This window comes from Cyprinus carpio, chromosome B24, assembly GCF_018340385.1.
Source record: "Cyprinus carpio isolate SPL01 chromosome B24, ASM1834038v1, whole genome shotgun sequence".
Lineage (NCBI taxonomy): Eukaryota > Metazoa > Chordata > Actinopteri > Cypriniformes > Cyprinidae > Cyprinus > Cyprinus carpio.
Window position 1 is genome coordinate 12,500,419 of NC_056620.1, and position 23,294 is coordinate 12,523,712.

Below are 23,294 nucleotides of genomic sequence, written 5' to 3' on the forward strand. Positions count from 1 at the left end.
ACCAGTCTTAAGTAGCATGGGTATATTTTTAGCAATAGTCAACAATACATTGTATGGGTCAAAATTACCGATTTTTCTTTTATGCCAAAATCATTTGGATATTATAAGCAAAGACCATGTTCCATGAAGATATTTTGAAAATTTCCTACCATAAATATATCAAAACTTAATTTCTGATTAGTAATATGCATGGCTAAGAACTTTATTTGGACAACTTTGTTTGCACCCTCAGATTCCAGATTTTCAAATAGTTGTATCTCGGCCAAATATTGTCCTATCATAACCATACATCAATGGAAAGCTTATTTATTCAGCTTTCAGATGATGTTTAAATCTCAATTTAAAAAAATTGACCTTTATATGACAGGTTTTGTGCATATATATATATATATATACACACACACACATATTATTTTTGTAGTGCTGTCAAATGTATGTGTACTGTGTTTATTATGTATATTATATATTTTTCTTAAATATATACAAGTGTGTGTTTGTATTTATATATACATAAATATACACAGAACACATTAATATATTATGTAAATGAAACTTTTATTTTGGATGCAATTAATCTTTGACAGCACTAGATTTTTGCTTTATGACTTTCCCATTTAATGTTGGAATTTTAATATTTCTGTCAGGAAAATCATTTTTATAACATGACATTCCCATGATCTTTTACGCTTTTAATTTTTTGTAGGCCCAGATATCACTCTTTTGAAATTCTCTGATATTTCCAGGTCTATGGAAACACTGTATATTGATGTATATATATGAAATTATATTAAATGGAATTATTCCCTGTTCACTTAATGCAAAGCTATTTGGGATAAAACAAAAACATGATTATTTTTAACTGGATTTTATGGCTGTATAATGAAGGTTTGGTTTAAATAATAATTAAAAAACAACTTTTAAGAAAAAACTAATAAATATAGAAATATACAGAATTTTGTCAAAAGGCTCAAAATTATTGATAAATATCGCCCAGTCCTGTGTGTATGCGGATGTGTATAAACGTGACGTTCTCTGTAGTATGTACAAATCCAATTAGCCATGTAAATCACTGGTTGTTTACCGTAACAGTGAGACAGTTACGAAAGAAAACCTCACCCGCATGACAGATATCACATTACACGTCTTATGGCCAAACAGCGGTTACTAGCCCTATTTTCCATGAAGATCCAGAATAGAAACAACAGATCAGGATTCACATGAAGATTCGACACAGAAGTGTTTATTTTCTCTAGATTTATCTCATCTTGAGACGTGACTGTGGGTAGAGCTCAGCCTCAAACTGGCACTTTAAAGTGAAAGATAGTTAAGCAAACATGCGGCAAGACTGCAGGCTGTTTGACGCCGTGCTTGTTTGTTTGGAAGGCTCTTTCAATACACCCGCTTCTGGGGGGGGAAGTCACCTGCCAAAAGTTAAAACCAGAATTTTAATCGGATGTCAGAGATGTTATGAAAGTAAGGGTTGGTCTGTTGGAGAGGGCAATGAGCCATTTAATCAGTAGTGACTTTGTGTGAGTGTGGCATTATGAGGCAGCAGGGCGCAGCGTCTCCTGCACCTGGAGGAGAGCTTTCAACAGAGGCATGTTTATGAAATATTTTATTTGGCTCTGGTCCAAAGTGAAAGTGTGGAAATGTGTAAGTGGAAATGGAACTTTTGTGGAAGAGCTACTGGAAAAAAACAAAAACAAAACAAAAACAATTAGAAGCAGGCATTAAGAATGGGAAGAGCTTTGAGACTTGACCAATAAATAAATGCACAGACTAATCGTATTTGGGCCCTATTTAAACATGACTTTTCAAAGTAAATAAAATCTCAATGCATCAGATAAGAATAAAACTAATTATTCTAGACGGTTCTGACACTTTGACCAAGGAATTTCCATAAATTTTGACCAAACACATGATTTTTCCAAGGAAAATAAAATGATAAAAAAAAAATATAGAATTCTCATTGCATCAAACAAATCAATCAAATGATTCTAGATTGAACAAAGAATTTCCATAAATTTTGACGAAAAAAAAAAAAAATTCCATAAATAATTTCGGTGTAACACTGTATTTTTATTTTTTTTTATAATTTTTTTTTATTATTTTTTTTTATTTTTATTTTTTACAATTTTTGAATGTCTTTCTGTGGTGCATTTTGCTAAGAAAAAAAACAAATAAAATAAAAAAATAAATAAAAAAAACACTACTTATAATTGTATTTATGCCCTGTTTAAACTATAAATAAAACTAAAACTAAAACTAAACTACACTAATAAATAAATAAAAAAAATCTTATTTGATTAAATAAAACATCAAACAGAGGGCTCTAGAGGGTTCTTACACATTGGCCAATGATTTTCCATGAATTTACTATGACTTTCCATTATTTTTGTAATTTTGAAATAAATAAATATATATATATATATATATATATATATATATATATATATATATATATATATTATATAATATATATATATATATATATTATATAAAATATTTTTTGTTATAACAATAAATATTGTTTAATTATTAAGAGATAAAAACAAACATTTTTTGATTTATAATTTATAAATTAAATTGCTTTGTAATGCATTTTGCTTGACAAACTATAATTACTTATAATAAATGCCAATTTGTTTTTTAATCAAATGCAATAACATTTGTTTGTGGCTGAAGTGTCAAAGCATTTTTGTTGGCAAAAATGCAAAAAATAAAATCTGTTCTCAATATCTAAACAAAAAAGGAAAAATACAAAAACAAACCAAGACCTTGCATGTTTGGATTCCTTGTCACTCCAAATTGTTTCCCATGAAAACTTGTATTTATATGCAAATTTTCAGTTACACCATCAGCCTGCATTGACTCAGTTCTTAAACACATAGGAAATCAACTGCTACATATCAAGATAATTACCAGCAGAAAGCAAAGAGGCCCAATCAGAAACACACCCACATATGTAAACACACCGCACATAATTCTGCAAGAAAAAAGGGAGTTTTGCACTGTTGCAAACACACGGTGCAATGGCTGGTGTACCTGATGTCTTATCAGTTTTACATGGTAATCAATAACTTGAATGGCCTTTAATTCCGAAAGACTTTATCTTTACAATAACGTTCTGGTAGGTGTACAGATGACAGGAATTATATTGCAAGGCAGGTGCTCCAGCAGCGGCTGATTAGTAATTGTTCTGCACCAGATGGGTGTGTCAGAGTGAGTGTGTGTCTGAATTCAAGGAAGAAGGTTACGAAGCCAACAGAATTAACAGGCAAATCTCAAAGTCCAGTTTAGCGAGACGATGTCTACTCCTCGTGTGGTGTTTGCTTTCACCCGACTTCAGCCTGGAAAGCATCCAATCCATCTTAAACTGTCATCTGTTTCCCATAAAACAGAACTGCCCTATGCAAATCAGAGGGCCCCGACCAGGGAAATGCTGTGGAACTCGCTTGGAACGGTACACACCTTTGGGTCTGCTCTCAACAGATGTGCAATGTGTGCATGTACCTTGTGTTTTTTTCTAAAAGTTTAGTCATTTAAACCAAATCAGCTCTGTAATAGGGAGGCAAAGAAAACAACTGAACAAAGTTTCACTATCAGCTGAAAGGCAGGCACTGAATAGCTGCAGCCTGAAGCACAGAAAAATCACAGCATAGAAATGTTCCAATGGTTTGGCTGTCAAAAGTTTAACTTGGAGTTATTCATCTAAAATTGTTATTTAGTTTTTTCGTTAAAAAAACTGAGCTACTCACTATTTAGAAAACAAAGTTCAAAGTTTTTTTTAGACAAGCAATGTTTGAAGTTGTTGTAAAACATATATTTGCACACCTGTGACAACAACTTTAAACGGCTAAAAGTTGAACTAATTAACTACAGTATATTTATCTTTTTTTACTTAAAAAGTGAATGTATATAAGCTTAACTTAAATAAAACATTATTGTTTACATATCATTATTAACTACTAGTAATACTAATATTACAATAATAATACAATTACTAATTAAATACAGATTATTGCTGTGAATTTGTTTAAATATATCTTATTAGTCTAAAAAATTAAAATTCGAGCTTTATCAGTTTAGTACAAAGCAAAGGTTTACAGCTGAAAATAATCAATCAATAAAAAATGAAATGCATTTGAGTCACTGACAACTAAGGAAGCTGATGAAAAGCCAAGCCAAATGAAAGGACAAAGGTCACACGCATGGTGAAGGTAGCAGGGCTGATGTTAGAACGTGCCGATGTGTTCCACTCACCTGACAGAGGTGCACAACCATTCTCTATCGGAGCAGTGAGATGCATGCACAAAAGCAAGAGAAGAAATGAGTGAACAGAACAAAAGAGAGAGGTGGATTGGGTTTGGGGTATATATAGAGAGAGAGAGACACACACACAACTGTAATGGAAAAAAATAAGTTGAGTCAATGTTGAATTAAGAATAGAATGAGAGGGAGAGGCCAGCCGCAGTGGACATGGAAGATGAGGTGGGAGTGTTGGGTCAAAAGGTCATGGGTTACCTCTCGCTTGGCCAGCAGGACGTTGGGTACAATGTGTGGCAGACAGCGGCCCAGCATGAGCATGACGCTCTGCTCGCTGTCAGCTATTCGAGACACCTGAGAAACGAGGACATGGGAATTAGGCACAAAAACGTCACCACATAAAAGCAAGCAGAGGCCAACATGTCAGAGATTTCATTTAATCACACATGCCTAAAAATGACTGCATGACTGCAACCCGAGAACCTTTTCTGCTTTTGTATTCTGGACACAGAAGACAGTATGAACTCTGAGACCTCTCAAACGTGCCTATTAATGCATTCCTGGTGATTCTGAAAGCAACTGAACCGCTCCCAGTGCACTTCTTTCTATTCTAATGACCGGTCATAATCGTTAAAGGAAGAATTCACTCAAAAATTGTGTTCCAAACCTGTGTGACTTTCTTAATAAAATAAAAGATGACTAATAAATAGAACATGACTTATTCTAAGTTTGAAGCCATATGATAGCGGTAAGTTATTATTTTAGCTTTTTTTTTCTCCATTACAGATCTTATTTATACTTTGTATAAGGATTCTTAAAATTTATATAATATAAAATTAAACAATTTTAATTCTTCAATTTCAACAAACTCAATATTTCTACATAATATTTCATTTTCCAGTTTTAGTGCTCACTTTTTCCATTCAATTGCCAAAGCAACAAATGTTGTTTTTCATCTAATATTTATATTTATTTTAGTGCTATCAAACGATTAATCGCATCCAAAATAAAAGTGTTTGTTTACATAATATATGTAACATAGATTTATATATTTAAGAAAAACATGCTATGTTTATATATTAAATATATTTATATATAATATAAATTATATGAATATAAATATATACATGTAAATATTTTCAGAATATACTGTATGTGTAAATATATGCAGTACACACATATATTATGTACACAAAAACTTTTATTTTGGATGCGATTAATCACGATTAATAGTTTGACAGAACTTATTTATTTTAATTACTGCTTTATGTCAATGTCTGAAAATGTTTTTTAATACTTTTAGGTTTACAAACCCTAAATCATTTTGATCCATTAGGGTTAGGGTTAGGGTTAGGGTTAGGAAAATCATTCAGACTTGGTTTTGTGAGCTGGATCAATTGAAAACCAAAATAGATTTGACTTTCGAAAGTTTTGAAAAAATCATGACATCTTGAAAGATTCATTCAAGAAACAAAAATGGCTACTACTTGGAGTTCATGAACAGATCTCAGGATTTTCAGTGAATAACTACTTATTTGGTCTGTTTATCACACAAAGCTATTGCTTGGCTTCAGACGATTTACAGGAATACAATGCATGAGTCATATAAAGCTTTTTAATGAAACATTTATGGTGCTTTTTCAGCCTTTTTAACCTTAAAAGCTGCAGGCCATATTCACTGTAACTGCACATCCAATTCAAAAGTTTACTCAAAAAAATTATCCTTTTGAGCTCCATATAAGAAAGAAAGTCAGTCATACTGGTTTGAAAGCACATGAGGGTGAGTAAATAATGACTGACTTTTCATTTTTAGATGAACTATCTCTCTGAGTGTCACAACAAGTAGACTCTACATGTGCTTGTGTACCTGTATGCTACTCGATCCCACTCACCTCTGAGCCCAGCCTACTGTCAGTAGACATTCGACAGAAGGACAAAAGTGCTTGGTGGAAGGCCGGAGACAGCTTTCTGCACAAGCAAACAAAACATGATTTAACAAGCCACCTCCACCTCCAGTTACCAATAACTCTACATATTAGCCCAACTTTCCACATCACAGAACAAAACGCTGATATAGGAACAGTCACAACAAGGAGAGGGTAATTTGTCTGAATCAGCCTCGTGGGGTAAAAGTCCATCCGGAGCAGATGTGCAAAATGATGATGAATGGAATATATGGTACCAGTCAGCACTGCAGTAGGACTTGGACTAGGATTGTAATGGTGCTTAATGCAGTGCTGCCATCTAGTGCCATAACAGCTATGTTAAAAAAAAAAGTGGAGGGCTGCCTCATTGTTTAAGGTCTAAAATAGAATCCAAAGAGAATAGGTTACTGACTCTTAAAGGGATAAAAAAAAAATGAAAATCCGGTCATTAATTACTCACCCTCATGTTGTTCCAAACCTGTAAGACCTTTGCTCATCTTCAGAACACAAATTAAGATATTTTTGATGCATTCCAAGAGCTCTCTGACCCTCCCATAGAGAGCAAGGACCTTTATACAATCAAGGCTCAGAAACGTAGCAAGGAGATAATAATTCATGTGACATCAGTGGTTTAACCATAATTTTACGAATTTGCGAAAATACGTTTTGTACGCAAAGAAAACAACAATAACGAAGTTGCGAGAATACGTTTTGTGCGCAAAGAAAACAAAAATAACGACATTATTCAACAATTTGCCTCCTCTGCATCACACTATAGCGCCATTTTGGAGAGTATCACATAAGTAAACAATGTGTACGCGGATACGTTGTTTACGTTCAGATCAAAGCATAAAAAAAATAAACAGCGTATCTGCGTACGGTGGTGCTGACACAGAACAGCATACATTGTTTACGCATGTGATAATCTCCAAAATGGCGCTATAGTGTGACGCGGAGGAGACGAATTGTTGAATAAAGTCGTTATTTTTGTTTTCTCTTACCTTCGTAAAATTACGGTTGAACCACTGATGTCACATGGATTATTTTAACGATCTCTTTGCTATGTTTTTGAGCCTTGATCGTGTAAAGATCCTTGCTGTCTATGGGAGGCTCTTGGAATTCATCAAAAACATCTTAATCTAACACCAGGTTTGGAACGACATGTGGGTGAGTAATTAATGACAGAATTTTAATTTTTAGGTGAACTATGCCTTTAAATCCTTTTTAAATGGCATCATTTACTTGAGCAACGCTAACTGTTAACACTAATCTGAACACGCCCACAAGCCACGCCCCAGCACTCATTATTAAAAATATATATTTTAGCACATTAAAAGATACATCTTATATTGTAAAAATACATACTGTCCTGTACAAAAATAAAAAGCAGCATTTAATAATCATGACAACAATATAATAATAAATTATAATAAAGTTCTATAATATATTATAGTAAAATATATAGAATTATTATTATTATTAAAGTACTTGCAGAAAGTTGGGAAACATTACAAGTATTAATGATTTTGAAATAACTATCTTCTCCTCATTAAGGCTGAATTTATTTGATCAAAATAAAGTAAAAAAAAAAAAAAAATTGTGAAATATTATTACAAATACAAAAAAAGTTTTCAATTTTAATACATTATAAAATGTAATATCATTCCTGCGATGCAAAGCAGAATTTTCTTCATCATTACTCCAGTTTTCAGTGTCACATGATCTTTTAGAAATCATTACAATTTATTTGCTTCTCAAGAAACATTTCTGATTATTATCAATGTTGAAAACATTTTTGCTGCTTCATATTTTGTGTGGAAATGATGATGCACTTTATTTTTCAGGATTTTAACATAAATAAAAAGCATAAATAAAATAAATTAAATTCATTAATCCAATAAATAAATAATTACATAATTCAAAAAATAAACATAAATCATTTTAAATGTCTTTACTCACTTTTTGTCACTTTCATGCATGATGAATAAAATGATTAATTTCTCTCTCTTTTTTAAATCTTGCACAAATGTTTGAATGGTATCATTATTTTCACAAAAATATTAAGCAGCAAAACTGTTTCTAACATTGATAATAATGAGAAATGTTTCTTGAGCAGCGAATCAGCATATTAGAATGATTTCTGAAGGATTATAACACTGAAACTTTTGTAAACAACAACAGATTTATAAAGGTTTCTAATGACGAATGTTGTGTTCCCAAATGCACATTAAAGCGGCTCAAACCAAGCGCAGCACTAACAGTGAATAACAACTAAAAACAGTACTGTAACAGCAGACAAGTAGCGCGTCACACTACAGCCTATTATAGAATTTCAGCACAACCGTTGTGAATTTTATGACAGCACTAGCAATCTCAAATTATCACTGCCATTCATATAAAGTCACCGGGTCGAGTAACACGTTTCAATGCTGATTCTGCTCGCATTTGATGCTTTGAATCATTTGAATTCTTTGAACAGTCCTACAGAGGGCGCCGCGAGCTTGAGCAGTGCTCTCAGGACCATTCCGTCCATTTTCGCAGTTTATTTAGGTAATAGCTTAAAGCCATTTGTGCGATTTCATTCATCATGCAGGAACCAGCCCAACACCCCCCCCCCCCCATAAAAAAAACAACAACAAAAAAAAAAACTCGGATCTACGCAAATCACATGGGTCATCCCTCACAGGTCGTAAAATACGGAAATCTGTTTATACGGAAAAATCACATTCCTGAAACTTCTTAAAATATTATTCAAATTTAAAACAAGTGCTTTTTATTTTACTAGTAGTAAGTTGAATTTTCAGCAGCCATTACTCCAGTCTTCAGTGTCACATGATCCTTCAGAAATCATTTTAGTGACTGGTGCACAAGAAAGATTTCTTTGTATTATTAATAAATGTAATTTTAGTATCATTGAGATAAACTCTATTTCAGTTTTCGTTATTTTAGTTCATCAAGTTAAACTAAATTTAAATACAAAATACGTTGTTTTTGCAATTGAAATACAAATTATTATTACTTTTTATAGTAACATAATAATAATAATAATAATAACATACCTTTTATTTTAGTTAACATTTATTTTAACGGTTTTAATTTTAGTTAACTATAATAACCCGGTTGACAATGTTGAACATTTTTGTGGAAACCATTATTTGTTTTTCAGGATTCTTTGATTAATATAATATAAGGTAACACTTTATTTCAAGGTCTCCTTGTTACACGTTGCATGCACTTACTATTATAATAACAATAAATTATGCATGATTACATACAAGTAACCCTAAACCAAACCCTAACCATATAGTTAGTACATGAAGTTAATTAATATTACATAGAACTTTAATGTATAATTACACTGTAACAAGGACACCTTAAAATAAAGTGTAGCCAAATATACTAACTAATTAAAAAAGCATTAAAACTATTTTCAAAAATCTTACTAACGCAAACCTTCTGAACGGCAGTGTATATTAAAGGAGGGACTTTGGCGATATCTAGGGACCAGAATATCATAGAGACGTGGAGTTTGCAGCTTAATGTTTGGAAACCTTTACATTATGAGTGACTATTATGCCGAAAATGATTTCACTTCTAATAGAAGTTTTTTTTATGCATCGGTGCATCTCATCAACTCTTTTTTTTACATCATAAGAGTGTCCACTGCAATAAGGATGCGCAGGTTCTCACCTGTTGGGCTGGTCAAACTGCACAGAGGATTTACCCTGCTGACTCTGAGACTTTAGTTTGGCGTGAGGTTGTGTAGCAGTAGTGGTTCTTTCAGTGCAGTCAGTAGTAGCAGTAGTAGTAGTGTTTGAGGTCTTTGTAGTGTTGGCATCCGAGGAGCTGTCAGTTTCTGTGACCCCTCGTATGTCCAAATACTGTCCATTGTCTAGGGGGGGTTTACCACATGGAGTGTCTTCTTTAGACTGAGTCGACTTCACTGCAGATGTGGGTTCTGATGAAACATTCCTCTGAAGCGCCTGGATATCACTACAGCACAAAAAGGTACATATATTACATTAAGTGATGTGCAAAATCCATGCAAAATGCACTAAAATGTATAGAAGTGAATATACAGTAGTGCTGTAGCAAATGGACGGAACAGTGAAGAAAGAGACAGAGAAGATAAAGTATGACTTAAAGCTAAATAAAAAAAAAAAAAAGATATGTAGAGCTCATCTCTTGCTAGGAAACGCAAATGCCATGCTGAAAAATGTCAGAGAGTAGAAGGTCATAAAGAAGAGAGTCTATTGAGCTGGAGGGGGAGGAGGACAGTTTCTAGCGCATTAGACTACTGGAGTCATAAAAGACAGTGGGTGGGTATAAATAATATACAAACAAACTGAAAATACCAGTAGTTTCACAATATATATTTCACTAATTTCAAAAGTTTGGGGTCAATAAGATTTTTTTTAAAATAAATTATTATGGAAGCAAGATTCATTTTTAATGAGCTGAAAAGAATGCACATCACACCTCTGTTTATCAATTTGCACTGGCTACTAATAGCTGCTCGCATACCATTCAAGGCATTAATGTTTGCCTACAAAACCACCAATGGCTCTGCACCACTTTACCTAAATTCATTACTTTGGACTTATGTGCCTTTGAGAAGCTTGTATTCTGCAAGTGAACATCGCTTTATTGTGCCATCCCAAAGAGGCACAAAATCACTTTCAAAGATTTTTAAATTAAATGTTCCCTCCTGGTGGAATGACCTGCCTAACTCAATCCGAGCAGCTGAGTCCTTAGCCATCTTCAAGAATCGGCTTAAAACACATCTCTTCCATCTTTATTTGACCCTCTAATTCTAGCACTGTCTAATCCAATTCTATTCTTAAAAAAATATATAATAACTAACACTAGCTTTTCAAATTTTTTTGTATTCTATTTGTTTTCTTTTTATTTATTATACAATTAACAAAAGCATAAAAATCCTCAAACAAAAAAAAAAATTCTACATGTACTGCATTATGCTAACAGAGACTTGTTATAATAACATCAAATCAATTATGCTAACTGAGGGAAGTCGTGGCCTAATGGTTAGAGAGTCTGACTTGCAATCCAAGGGTTGTGAGTTCGAGTCTCGGGCCGGCAGGAATTGTAGGTGGGGGGAGTGAATGTACAGCGCTCTCTATCCACCCTCAATACCACGACTGAGGTGCCCTTGAGCAAAGCACCGAACCCCAACTGCTCCCCGGGCGCCGCAGCATAAATGGCTGCTCCGTCGTGTGGGTGTGTGTTCACGGTCTGTGTGTGTTCACTGCTGTGTGTGTGCACTTTGGATGGGTTAAAAGCAGAGCACAAGTATGGGTTACCATACTTGGCTATATGTCACGTCACTTTCTTTTTACACTTTCTGAGACTTGTTATAGCACTTATATATCATTGCTCTTTTGTTGATTTTGATTGGTTCCATTGTCCTCATTTGTAAGTCTCTTTGGATAAAAGCGTCTGCTAAATGACTAAATTTAAAGGGGTCATATGATGCGATTTCAGTTTTACCTTTCTCTTTGGAGTGTTACAAGCTCTTGGTGCATAAAGAAGATCTGCAAAGTTGCAAAGACTAAAGTCTCAAATCCAAAGAGATATTCTTTATAAAAATTAAGGGTCAACCACATCCCCCTAAAACGGCTCGTTCTTACACGCCCCCACATCTCTACATCACTATGTGGAAATATTTGCATAACACAGCCCAAATATTCATGCAAAGAAAGAAGGTGTAACTTTTATTCTCGCTGTTGCCGCTACTGCCATGTCGTGGAGTTTATTGTTTATTGTAAAATGCACTTTAAATAATAATAATAAACTTATAAATAAAAATACATACAACATAAAATAATCCTACACATTTTAATAATAACATACATATATGCTTTGACAATTAAAAAAAACTATATTAGTTTTAAATAACTAAATATGTTATTGTTATTATATGGTATAATATCCAGTAAATGTTACTTCCATATAATTATAACAAAATATGATTTAGTGATATATTAATTTAGCAGGCTAATAAACTACAGATAAATATTTTCTCACAAAGAAATATGATTTTTATAAACACCAGCTGACAAGATCAGACCCTGCAGATATTAAATATGACAGTAATCACAGGTCGCTGCTCTGAGCTCTGATTATACAGACTCATGCAGCAGGTTTCTGATGGTTCTGACTGAATTTGGCCCACAGGCAGCAGGCGATGACGCTTACCTTTGGAGCTTTTTAATCTGTTCAGCCAGACTCTGTTTCTCACTGTTCAGCAGACCGATCTGATATTCCAGCTCCTGGACCACTTCCTCTTGCTGCTGTGGATAACATTGAAATTACTTAAAAGTTGGCATATTTTTGACCAGAGAAACCCAAGACCACTCTAAATCACATTTTAGACTCTAGAGGAGCATGTTTAATCAAAATCCCTTTTGAATAGATATTTGACATGGGGTTACTAGGATTTGGCCAGTAAGAGCCATGTAAATAATAAAGAATAAAGGCTTAAACAGAATATGGAACTTAATATGAAAACTATGTTTATAAGTATATGTAATTACCTGTATAGCCTCAGTTTGCTGCACAGGTTCCTGGGTAAAATAGTCTCCTGGCAAGTCATTTGGGTCTACATTGACCGCCACATCCACGGTATCTCGATGCAACGGCAGGATGTTCCCGCAGTTCCTGTAGAGCTGCAATAGGTCTGGAGGTTTGGGAATGTTTAGACCCACGTCATCCCACAACTCAAAATCCTGCAGATATAAAATAACATTAGTACCAGGAAGAAATAAAATACTAAATTAAGTAAATAATGTATAAAAGGAAGTCATAAAATATTACCTGATCATCATTTTCATCAGAGAATGTGATGGATGCTAACTTATATTCATTTTTCAATAAATACTCGTTAACTAAAAAATTTAAGGCTCTCTTTTCAAGAGGGCGAATAGGTTCCTGAAAAAAAAATAATTGGAAAAAAATAAGTTCATGTAGACTGATTCAAACTAATTTTTCATAATGAGCTTATTAGAGAAATCTTTAAAAAAATAAGAAAAGAAAAAACCTGATTTTCAGGACTGGACTTGTAGTTTTTTCTCTCTTGAGAAGGAATCTCACATTCTACACAGAGAGAACGAAAGAAAGAAAGAAACTGTGAGAGAGAAAAACGAGTATGCTAGAATTTGATTTATGGTGGACATTACAAACTGCCTTTAGGAATGAGAGCAGCTCCTATAGCAGAAGAAACTGAAGTGTGTAAAAGTTGAAAGTACGCCACCTGCAGCCTGAGTCAAGTTGGCACGAAGAGCCTGAATGGTCTCCTTGGCTTTCCGCAGTTCAAACTCCAGAACTGGACCGGGGGGAAGTGGGTCACACACAAACAGGCATCCAACCAAGTGAAGGGAACAAAGAAACAAAACAAAAGGGGAAAAAAAGAACAAAGGATGGCCATGAAAAAACAAAATCAAAAAAAGAAAGAAAAGAAAAACGACAACTTTTTTAAGAAGCTGAGGCAGAACCAAAACAAGGACATGCACACTATGGATCTAATGAACACATGCAGCAGAGGTTGCTGGAGGAGCTGCCAGATCACGAAAATATTTACACATTTACACAATATTTATTTTCCTTCGGGTTTTATTTTATTGCAAATTTACTAGCTGCTGTCTGACCAGGGATTTAGAGAAAATCAAAGTCTGTTTATTTTTTTGGGTGAACGGTAAAAAAAAAAAAAAATTCACATTTGTTTTTGAAGTTCCTTTAGATCTTCAAATTCCTTTTGACTTTAAAGCTGAAGTGTGTAATTTCTGTGCCTCTAGCGTCATCAAACAGAGTTGCTAATTATATAGCCTGTCCTAAATAGTGCGCTTTAAGTTAATTTGCCATCTAGCAGCATTCGCTTACATGTTTCCACAAAGTTCACATGAGCATAGGGAGTCCTGTTTGTCATTTTAGGTTGCGAAATTGTGCGCCAAATTCAAGTCTACATTAGCAGACAACAAAGGGGTAAACAGTGCAATTTGGGATGGGCCTAATCATCGTCAAAAGTACCAACTTGGGTACCAGTCGGTAGTGAAATAAAAAAAAAAAAGTCCATTTCCCGCTACCATTTGAGCGGATTCTAAACACCGCTGATTTGACCGCTCGTTTTTTAAATTTCACTACCGACTGGTACCGAAGTCGGTACTTTTGACAACACTAGAAACAGTTTATCCCACCCCTATCTCATGTCACTGACTAGACCAATGTTGACGTGTCAGATCGTTCGGGATACAGAGAAATGTTTTGACAGCACCACAGAGACTTTTCATGGGAATCAATATTTGAATGACTTACGAGTGTCTCTGAATACTAAGCTGGAATATGAGAAAGTAATTTGAAATGGACAAAAAAAACTACACACTTCAGTTTAAATAAAAACGAAATGGTCTACAAAGAGAAGTCTTTCAAAAATAAATCATGCTTTTCCGTTAACGATCCCAGGTATATACAAACGCAAATCCTAAATACACCAAAATCTAAATCCAACTGTTGTTTGCATTTGATCTTTTGTGTAAAACAGTTGTTCAATTGGAAAAGGTGATTTAAAAAAGATTTAATAGTGTATGCAAAACCCCGCAGCAATCCTGCTACTGTGGACCTGCTAGACGAGTTCTAACACAGGCTGTGTCTCATTTCCGCTCGCTAATTTCTAAAATAGGAATCAGCATATTGTGTTTGAAGACCACATTTGGGATCAGAAGTACTTTGATCCTCTAACAGTTAGGACACTGATGATGTTGCATTAAAATACAACATGTAATGGCCAATATTCTTCTGGTATCGGATAACAACATTTCAAAAATCAGCTGATTCTCACCGATCTTTAGGATGCATTCTGGCAATTTCTAGGAAGCAAACATTTTAGTGTACTGGAAAAATTGCGATCATAGGACAGACCTAGAAATCCTTGGGCAGTGTATGAACTAGGGAACGGATTGAGACACACCCAGAGACACCAGGAAACAGAAGCACGGAGAGCACAGGACACTTTGCATGACTGTGCACTGAAAAAAAGCAGGTGAAACTAAAAAAATAACAGCCGAACAGGGTCAGATAAAGAAGGAATTGAAAAAGAAAAAAATAATAAAAACACAGTTAAAAATAAAAAACTCATATGAATGGGGGGAAAAGGAAAAAGCTAAGAGAAAGTAGAGCTTGAATAGGACAAAGACACTAATGCTGCTGATCAACTCAGCACAGGATTCAAGTTTAACAAATGGAAAAATGTAAGAACAAGCAAAAAAAAAAAAAAAAAAAAAAAAAAAAAAAAAAAGAAGTGGCAAAGGTGTGTTTGCCTGGATGGTTTGTGGTCCAGTATTGGAAAGAGAAATACTGGAATAGAGACCCATCAGACAGCCAATAAACCCCAGGTCAGACAGCCAGGGCTGTGCTCATTGCTGAAGGGGTCAAGATTTGGGAGCAGGTGCCCAATTTGGGGTGCAAATGTGACATTGTGTACAAAGCAATCTTATTCTGCTGCACGGTTCCTTCGGCTTTCTACTTACCCATAATTAGCTTTTAACAAAATCACACTTATAAAAAGCGCAGAAAACCTTAAAGGATTAGTTCAATTTCAAATTAAAATTTCCTGATAATTTACTCACCCCCATGTCATCCAAGATGTTTACGTCTTTCTTTCTTCAGTTGAAAAGAAATTAAGATTTTTGATGAAAACATTCCAGAATTATTCTCCTTATAGTGGATTTCAACAGCTACCAAACGGTTGAAGGTCAAAATTACAGTTTCAGTGCTGCTTCAAAGGGCTCTAAACGATACCAAAGGAGTCATTGACGCGCATCGCAGAGCAGTGCAAGATGAGCATATTTGTTAATAAAGCATATACATTTTTTTTTTTTTTTAGAAAATGACCGATTTTTTCGCTAGATAAGACCCTTATTCCTCGTCTGGTATTGTTAAGAGCCCTTTGAAGCTGCACTGAAACTGTAATTTTGACCTTCAACCATTTGGTAGCCATTGAAGTCCACTATAAGGAGAATAATCCTGGAATGTTTTCATCAAAAACATTAATTTCTTTTCGACTGAAGAAAGAAAGATATAAACATCTTGGATGACATGGGGGTGAGTAAATTATCAGGAAATTTTAATTTGAAAGTGAACTGATCCTTTAAAGCGCATGAAAAATACCCATTATCAGGGTTGTTCAATTAATTGCATTCGATTGTTATGCGCATCTCGTCAGTAAAGCCAGTCCCGTGATTAGTAGTAAATCTACATCACTTGCTTTCAGATTGTGTGATTAATTGCACAGCCCTACCCATTACCTAAAATCAGTTTGATATATTTATAATTTTTTTTTTGCTCTTAATTGCTTTGTTTATTTATTACACTATAGGCATGTTCACACCAAGTTTAAAGTGACAGTCACATATTTACAAACAATTTTATGTAACATTTAACAACTTTAACTACAACAAAAAAATTTAATTTTCTGAAATTCTAATGAATAAATAAAATAAAAGTGAATAAAGATCAATTATGAGAATAAAAATACAAATTCAATTTAATTTAAAAATACAAGAAGTACATTTAAATAAATAAAAAAAGATTTGATATAAAAATAATTAAACATAATAAATGCATACATTAAAATTGCTTTGTTTTATTCAAAGCTATAAAATGCAGCCTTGGTGTGACCAGACCTTAATACTACTATCAGAAAAAGTGAATTTAAAAAGACTGCAAGCAAAATATATCCCTAGATAGCAGAAATGCTGATACTTTGTAAACAATTCATTGACTTCACTGTTAAACCAGTAGCCAACAAATATGTGTGTACAGCTAAGCTCTGAGGATTTTTTTTTATGTTGGGAGAGGGTAGGAGATGTGAATTTTCACAGGAATTATTAGTAACAACACTTTTCGATCTGAAAAATATCTGCCAGGATAATGTAGGAATCTAAAGCTTGGGAGGGACTCAAGCTAATGAAACAGAAAAAGTTCAAGGAACAGTATGGCAACCTAGCCAAGTATCAAAACAGGGAAATGACAAGAGAGGACACTTGAGAGCCAGAAAACCTTTTGCTTGGAAAGAAATGGGAAAGCAAAATAGTTATTGTCAGTACAGCCCAATTAGTTTAGCGTTTAGGTTATTAGTTAACCCTCCTACTCGTCTATAGAGACCACTCATCTACGAGACCGCTGATGAAAGCGCTCAGTGAACCAGTACAGTTTGACCCATGTGAATTCACATCAAACATGAATGCCAAGACTCTTGTGTCATATACGGTAACACTGACCAAATCGCCTCTCGTAAAAGAGTTTAACACAAGCCACTGAACCACTAATAGTTACCAGAAAACTGTCCAGTAAAGCCAGTTCCTTCTCATTTTGCCTAAAAAATGGCCATGAACTGTAACTGCTGAATTGTGTTCTTGGAAATTCAGGGCATTAGCAAATAGAAAATTTGCCTATTGTCAATTGTGGTCTAATATGATGATAAATGCTCGCAAAATGTTTCAAATTAAATGGACTAAAGATTTCCACGATTAAAAATATCATATGACACGAAATTGGAATTCAAGAACACTTACGTGTTTAAAACCAACCACATGACCAGTCACTGTGGCTGAGGAAAATGTATTTAACTAGCAGCTAACTGTCCCATCGTAGTATCCGAAGCACACCGCAAACAAATCTGATATGATTTTCAAATATGATCATTAAGTCTGAGTGTTCACGGTGTAGTTATTAATATTATATATAGATATGACAGCAGGATTTTCCTTACCTGCCACTCTTTCATCCGACTCCCTGTTGCCATCATCTGAATAACGTGCGAAATCCAAGGAGTCCAATGTACTGATGCTGCCAGCTCGATCTGGAAACAAACAACCAAACCAAAAATGGATGTTTAATTCAGTGGTTCCCACCCATCTTAAAGGTTTTATATTCTACCCACACCCTTATTAGACAGAACACTAAACTAGCATTTACAGAAAGTAAAGTGGTGACATTTTGATTTGTTTTCTGCAAACTAAAGCAGTCAGCAGTTATAGAGAATAGGCTCTACGTAGGCCAAAACTTTCCAGAAGCAAAGATCTCTTTGTCTGTCTGCACTGCTGGAGGGAAGATAGAAAAATATTGCCAATGTCAAGCCCCCACATGGTCTCCCCTATTTCTGCACGCCAGCAATTGAAGCGTGTTGTGTACACTGGCATAGTAACACATATTCAGCAACAAACCACGTTTATTTATTTTTGTGAATTTAGATGAATGGCCATATAATAATAGTGTTCAGGAACTTAACTATGTATTACAGATTCCACATTATTTGCATATTTTTTAAAGGGACAAGGTCAAAAAATTAAATAAAAACACTGTTTCCTGATCTTCTGAAAGGATACTAACTGAATTTGACAATGAAGTGGGTACTCACTCATGAAAACACATTTTAACTTTCAGAACTCAAAACATTTCAATACAAAAACACAACTTATGGAAATGTGTTTTAATTCGACAACTCATGAATATGTAACCATCCAGTTACACACCAACAATATCTATTCTGTATTCATAAAAATGGCTTGTCCAGTCAAACTGAGGCATATTTCTACTATTAATTACACCAGAAGAAATAATTAACAATTACACTGAAGAGTATGTAAAAGTCTTGATCTATTCCTACTGTATGTAGCACCTACAGCTCTGCATAGAAATCTTTATAAGTCTTTAAAAAGACTCCTTAAAATAAAATAAAATAAAATAAGCCATCTCTTCTTTCAGAAAATGTACATGAAAAGTGAGTTAATTTAATGATTGTTGGCACGAAACACTAGACAAGCATGGCAAATGTAGTTCTGGGAAAAATAAATTACATAAGTAAAATCAAATCAAATATAATAAATGATATGGCCTCTTTAAATGCTTGTGCTCTTTCACTCAAGCTAAATATCACAATGACTTGAGCGTGTGTCACATGATGTCAGTAAAGCTCATGCACTCAGTCTCTTGCCAGAAAAGCTGTCCATGTAGAGGAGGGACACTCTCAATCCACCAATAAAAATGAGAAATTTTACTGGCCTTAAAATAGGTAATTTTTTTTGTGTGTGTGTGTTTGCATTCCAACGTAAGCTTGCATTCTGTATAAATGAAGTTGGTTAAATGTCAAATGTAGATAAATTAGTGGATCTGCCTATCACAGCCTTGGACAGAGAAGTATTGATGAAGGAACAGTTTTGCGACTCTCTCTGGGCGTGACTTGCATGACAATGCTGAGATACAACACGTGAGAGTGCCACGGAGCTGTGCTGAATAAACCTCTTGTCAAACTGGTTCTGCGAAGGCAATATGTGAGCTTGACCTACAGTATGCATAAGATGCTTCCTTAAAGGAAAGATATCGAAAGGCTCTTGTTCAATATGTCAGGCGAGTCATGTGACTCGTGAGTAAGCGATAAATGTGCACACATACTTGCTTCTGTGTGGTAAAGTTCACAATCAGCACAAAATTAGAAATGATAATCTGTTTGATGTTACACAGTAAAAACACAGTCGTATTGTAAAATTTCACACTTTTTAACATATGATTTGCATGATCCTTCATAAATCCTACTGCTCAAAAAACATATCTTATTATTATCAATGTTGAAAATAGTTCTATTTTTGTGGAAGCAGTGAGATATTTTTTGATTCTTTAATGAATAAAAAAGTTCATATGAACAGCATGTATTTAAAATTGAAATCCTTTGTAAGTAACATTAGAAATGTCTTTACTGTCACCTTTGATCACATTCTAATGCATCCTTGCTGAATAAAATAATTAATTTCTTTAAAAAAAATCTTCTTGATCCCCAAATTTTGTTCAATAGTGTATAACGACTTAAATACTATTTAAAAATAATATAATAATAATAATAATAATAATAATAATAATAATAATAATAATAAAAAACATTCAGTGAGCTTTATCATTAACAATGACAATGTCGTTGATAATTTTAGGTCTTTATAATGTAAGTGTGTATTTAAGCAGTAGGTCAATGCAGTAAATGCATTTATAAAGCTGCATAAGGCCTAATGGTGTCTTCTGATCTGTTTGCTGTGTGTCACTGGGAGCTCAATGAATAGACTGGGGGCGGTGGGGGAACAGTCAATTGTGCAGTAAACTAGATTTTGATGACAGCCCAACAGCTGCTTCGCAAAAACTGTTCCAATCAAGTCTGTAACATAGGGTTTAAAATATTCATTCAGCGTTGCTTCAAATCCTCTCACATCCTAAACACACAGAAGTCCTTTCATCCCTGAAATGCTTTTCAAGCGGATGCTGCGTCTCTCCAGCAAAGGATAAAATATCGGCAAGACCGTGTGAGGTGTTGATAATGTCTCTTCCTGCAATGACGTGACAGAAGCATCTGCTCCCTCTCAGCTGGTTGCCAGATCCTCATTTGGGGAGGGGGTTAGTTCCATAATGCTAATAAAGCCCTGTGGTTCCTGAAACCTCTGTGTTCTAGAACCAGGTCAATACACAGCCATCAGCAGCAATTAGGCATGTATTTAAGAGCCAGTTAAGTGCGGTTCTGTACAATGCAGACTAAGTAACCCAATTAAAAAAAAAAAAAAACCTTTAAAAAAAAAAAAAAAAAAAACTAGGGATTGGCTGACACAAACAGGCAACCCAGGTCTAGTCTTCTAATTTCAATAGCATCCCTCTCTCCCTGGAGAATGGTGTCACTTAAGACACTGCACTCAGCTGATGATGTCACATCCTGTCTTTTGGTCCTCTTAAAAATAAAGGTTCTTTGGCATCGATGGTTCCATGAAGAATCTTTAACATCCACAGAACACTTCCATGTCCTTTAGTGGATTTATGTTTCCTTTACATTAATCTCTTAGATCAAAATTACCTTTTTCGTACCTATGAATGGTTGACATAGTTTTTTTCAGTTTTTGCATATTAAACTTGATTACGAGAAAGTGTTTTAACATCAAACAATTGATCCATTTCCTTTTTTAAGATGATTAAAATATTCTTCACACTAAGAAAAAAAAAAGGTTCTAAGAACTGTTCTCTGAAAGGTTCATTGTGGAACCCAAGATGGTTCTTCTACGGAATGTCTGGAATCATCTTTACAGAATAAAAGATGATTCTGTCATCATTTACTCCCCCTGATGTTGCAAAACTGTAAGAGATTATTTCTTCACATAAAAGAAGCTATTTTGAGACATGTCTTTCTTGTCCAAATAATAGAAGTCAATGGTAACCAAACTTCTTGGTTGCCAGTATTCTTCAAAATATCAAATATATAATATAAGACAGACAACAGCTTTGGAACACCATGAGGGTAAGTAAATGATAACAGAATTTTAATAGTTTGCTTTCACTTTAGATTATTGTTTTTTGAAACCTGAAATGGCTCCTTTTAACAAAGGCTTGATTGTCTTGCATACATTTCATTGATCTTTAATCAATGAAATAAGCTTATAAATGATCAACACTATACAATTTTGCAATTTTCAATCCACACTGCAACTACATGCAACCTAGTAATTCAAGAAAAACAAATCCCAACGTCATGCTTTGAAAGGCAAATAGTAAGAGGCAGACGAGTGCAGGCTATCACATAAGAGACTTCACTTAGGAGCAAAGGTACAAGAAACACAGAACCCGAAAGGAATTCCTGATTACACCAAACAAAGTACATCAATCTCATGTATCACTGCACACAGTCAGGTTTTACATACCCCTCATGAGAGCATCTTTTTTTCTCCTCTTTCTATCCTGCACCTGCACAGCTGGAGTCAGTGGGAAGACTTCACATCACATCACACAACAAAGACACAATCCAACCCTAAAAATTCCTCCCCAACAAGCCTCTGTACTTGAATGCATTATAGACTGAAACACAGTAAACCGCAGCATGAAATTAACAGGTAGTCTAGCTAGAGTACTAGTTTGAACAGCTGCAGTGTTAGTGTATATTAGGGCTGTTTAAAAAGCAGTGGCTTCGTTCCAAAACCTAGTGAGTTGCCTACCTAGACAGCATTTTAGTGTATTAATTTGGGTACTAACTAGGTATTCTGTTACAAATCCTAGTGAGCAGCCTAACTAGATAGCAATTTTATATATTAGTTTATGTGCTAACTAGGTATCCAGCTCCAAAACCTAGTAAGCTGCCTACCTAGAAAACATTTTTGGGCATCAATTTAGGTGCTAAATAGGTGTCCGGTAAAAGCCACCAGCCTAACCTGGTTATGAGACCAGTAAACCATTTTAGACTGGTTTTAAATGTTTTTTGATTAGCATATGCAGTCTTGTTGGTTTTGAAACACGTCCATTCCTTCGTACAGGAATACTAGACTTTATTGCAGTTGGACCTACATTATAAACATTATCTCATGACTTACTAAGCGGACCTCCAGGACCGACAGCTTGCTCTTTGCACGCGGGTGGAGTTCCGCTCTGCCGCTCGAAGTTGCCTGGATTGGAGAAATAATCCCGCAGGCGAGGCAGCTCGCGTCCGGCTTCCAGGAGCTCGGTGTGCAGCTCCAGGGCCGTGAGGATGTACTGATCCCGGAGCAGCTGCGCGGCGATCGCATCAAGAGACACCCGAGTCTCGGCGCCTCCTCCTCCGATCCCAGCCACCGCCGCGGCCGACGCGGGGATACCGTCCACACTCGGGCTGGTTCGGTTGCTGGACAGCAGAGCGGCTGGCTCGGAGTACGCCGGTGGGGAAAAGGGACCGAGGCTGTGGCCTTGCGCTTCATCACTAGGGCTGCGCTCGGTGTCCGCGCCATCCTGCCTCTGCTCCGCTTCGTCCTCCGAATCACTCACGTTAAACGGGTTGACATTACCCGCCGCCATTTTGCCGTAAGGTGTTTAGCCAGCTGTCTGGCTAATATGTGTCTCCGTCTTCCTGGACGGATGTCAAGAGCACTTTATTGCTCCTAATCAACGGGGCTCAGAGAAATATGCTTTGGTTGGTGGGGCCGAATGTCATTTCAGCACCCGCCTCCTCCCTGCTAAGACACGAGCGGAAATGACGTCATGCACTTCGACTAGCCTGGATCCGCCAAGCGGACGTGAAAAGATCCAATGAAAAAAACATAAGAA

At 35.2% G+C, this 23,294-nt stretch overlaps 1 protein-coding gene across 16 annotated transcripts in view; it reads right to left on the minus strand.

The window, feature by feature from the left end:
- LOC109048907 (RAB11-binding protein RELCH homolog) overlaps positions 1-23,294 on the minus strand; it is a 45,750-nt gene extending 22,456 nt beyond the window's left edge. For 2 of the 16 annotated variants that reach the window (XM_042752360.1, XM_042752358.1), the window contains exons 1-12: positions 22,589-23,291; positions 21,926-21,976; positions 17,974-18,063; positions 13,462-13,533; positions 13,249-13,304; positions 13,026-13,139; positions 12,746-12,937; positions 12,408-12,502; positions 9,882-10,184; positions 6,159-6,234; positions 4,525-4,620; positions 4,264-4,287 (exon numbers count right to left, since the gene is read on the minus strand). In XM_042752360.1, coding sequence (XP_042608294.1) covers positions 4,264-4,287; positions 4,525-4,620; positions 6,159-6,234; positions 9,882-10,184; positions 12,408-12,502; positions 12,746-12,937; positions 13,026-13,139; positions 13,249-13,304; positions 13,462-13,533; positions 17,974-18,063; positions 21,926-21,976; positions 22,589-23,045 — 1,626 coding nt within the window. In that variant the 5' untranslated portion in view covers positions 23,046-23,291. Of the gene's footprint in view, positions 1-4,263; positions 4,288-4,524; positions 4,621-6,158; positions 6,235-9,881; positions 10,185-12,407; positions 12,503-12,745; positions 12,938-13,025; positions 13,140-13,248; positions 13,305-13,461; positions 13,534-17,973; positions 18,064-21,925; positions 21,977-22,588 lie in introns of all 16 variants that reach the window. The other 14 variants (XM_042752368.1, XM_042752361.1, XR_006158513.1 and 11 more) reach the window with 13 other exon arrangements.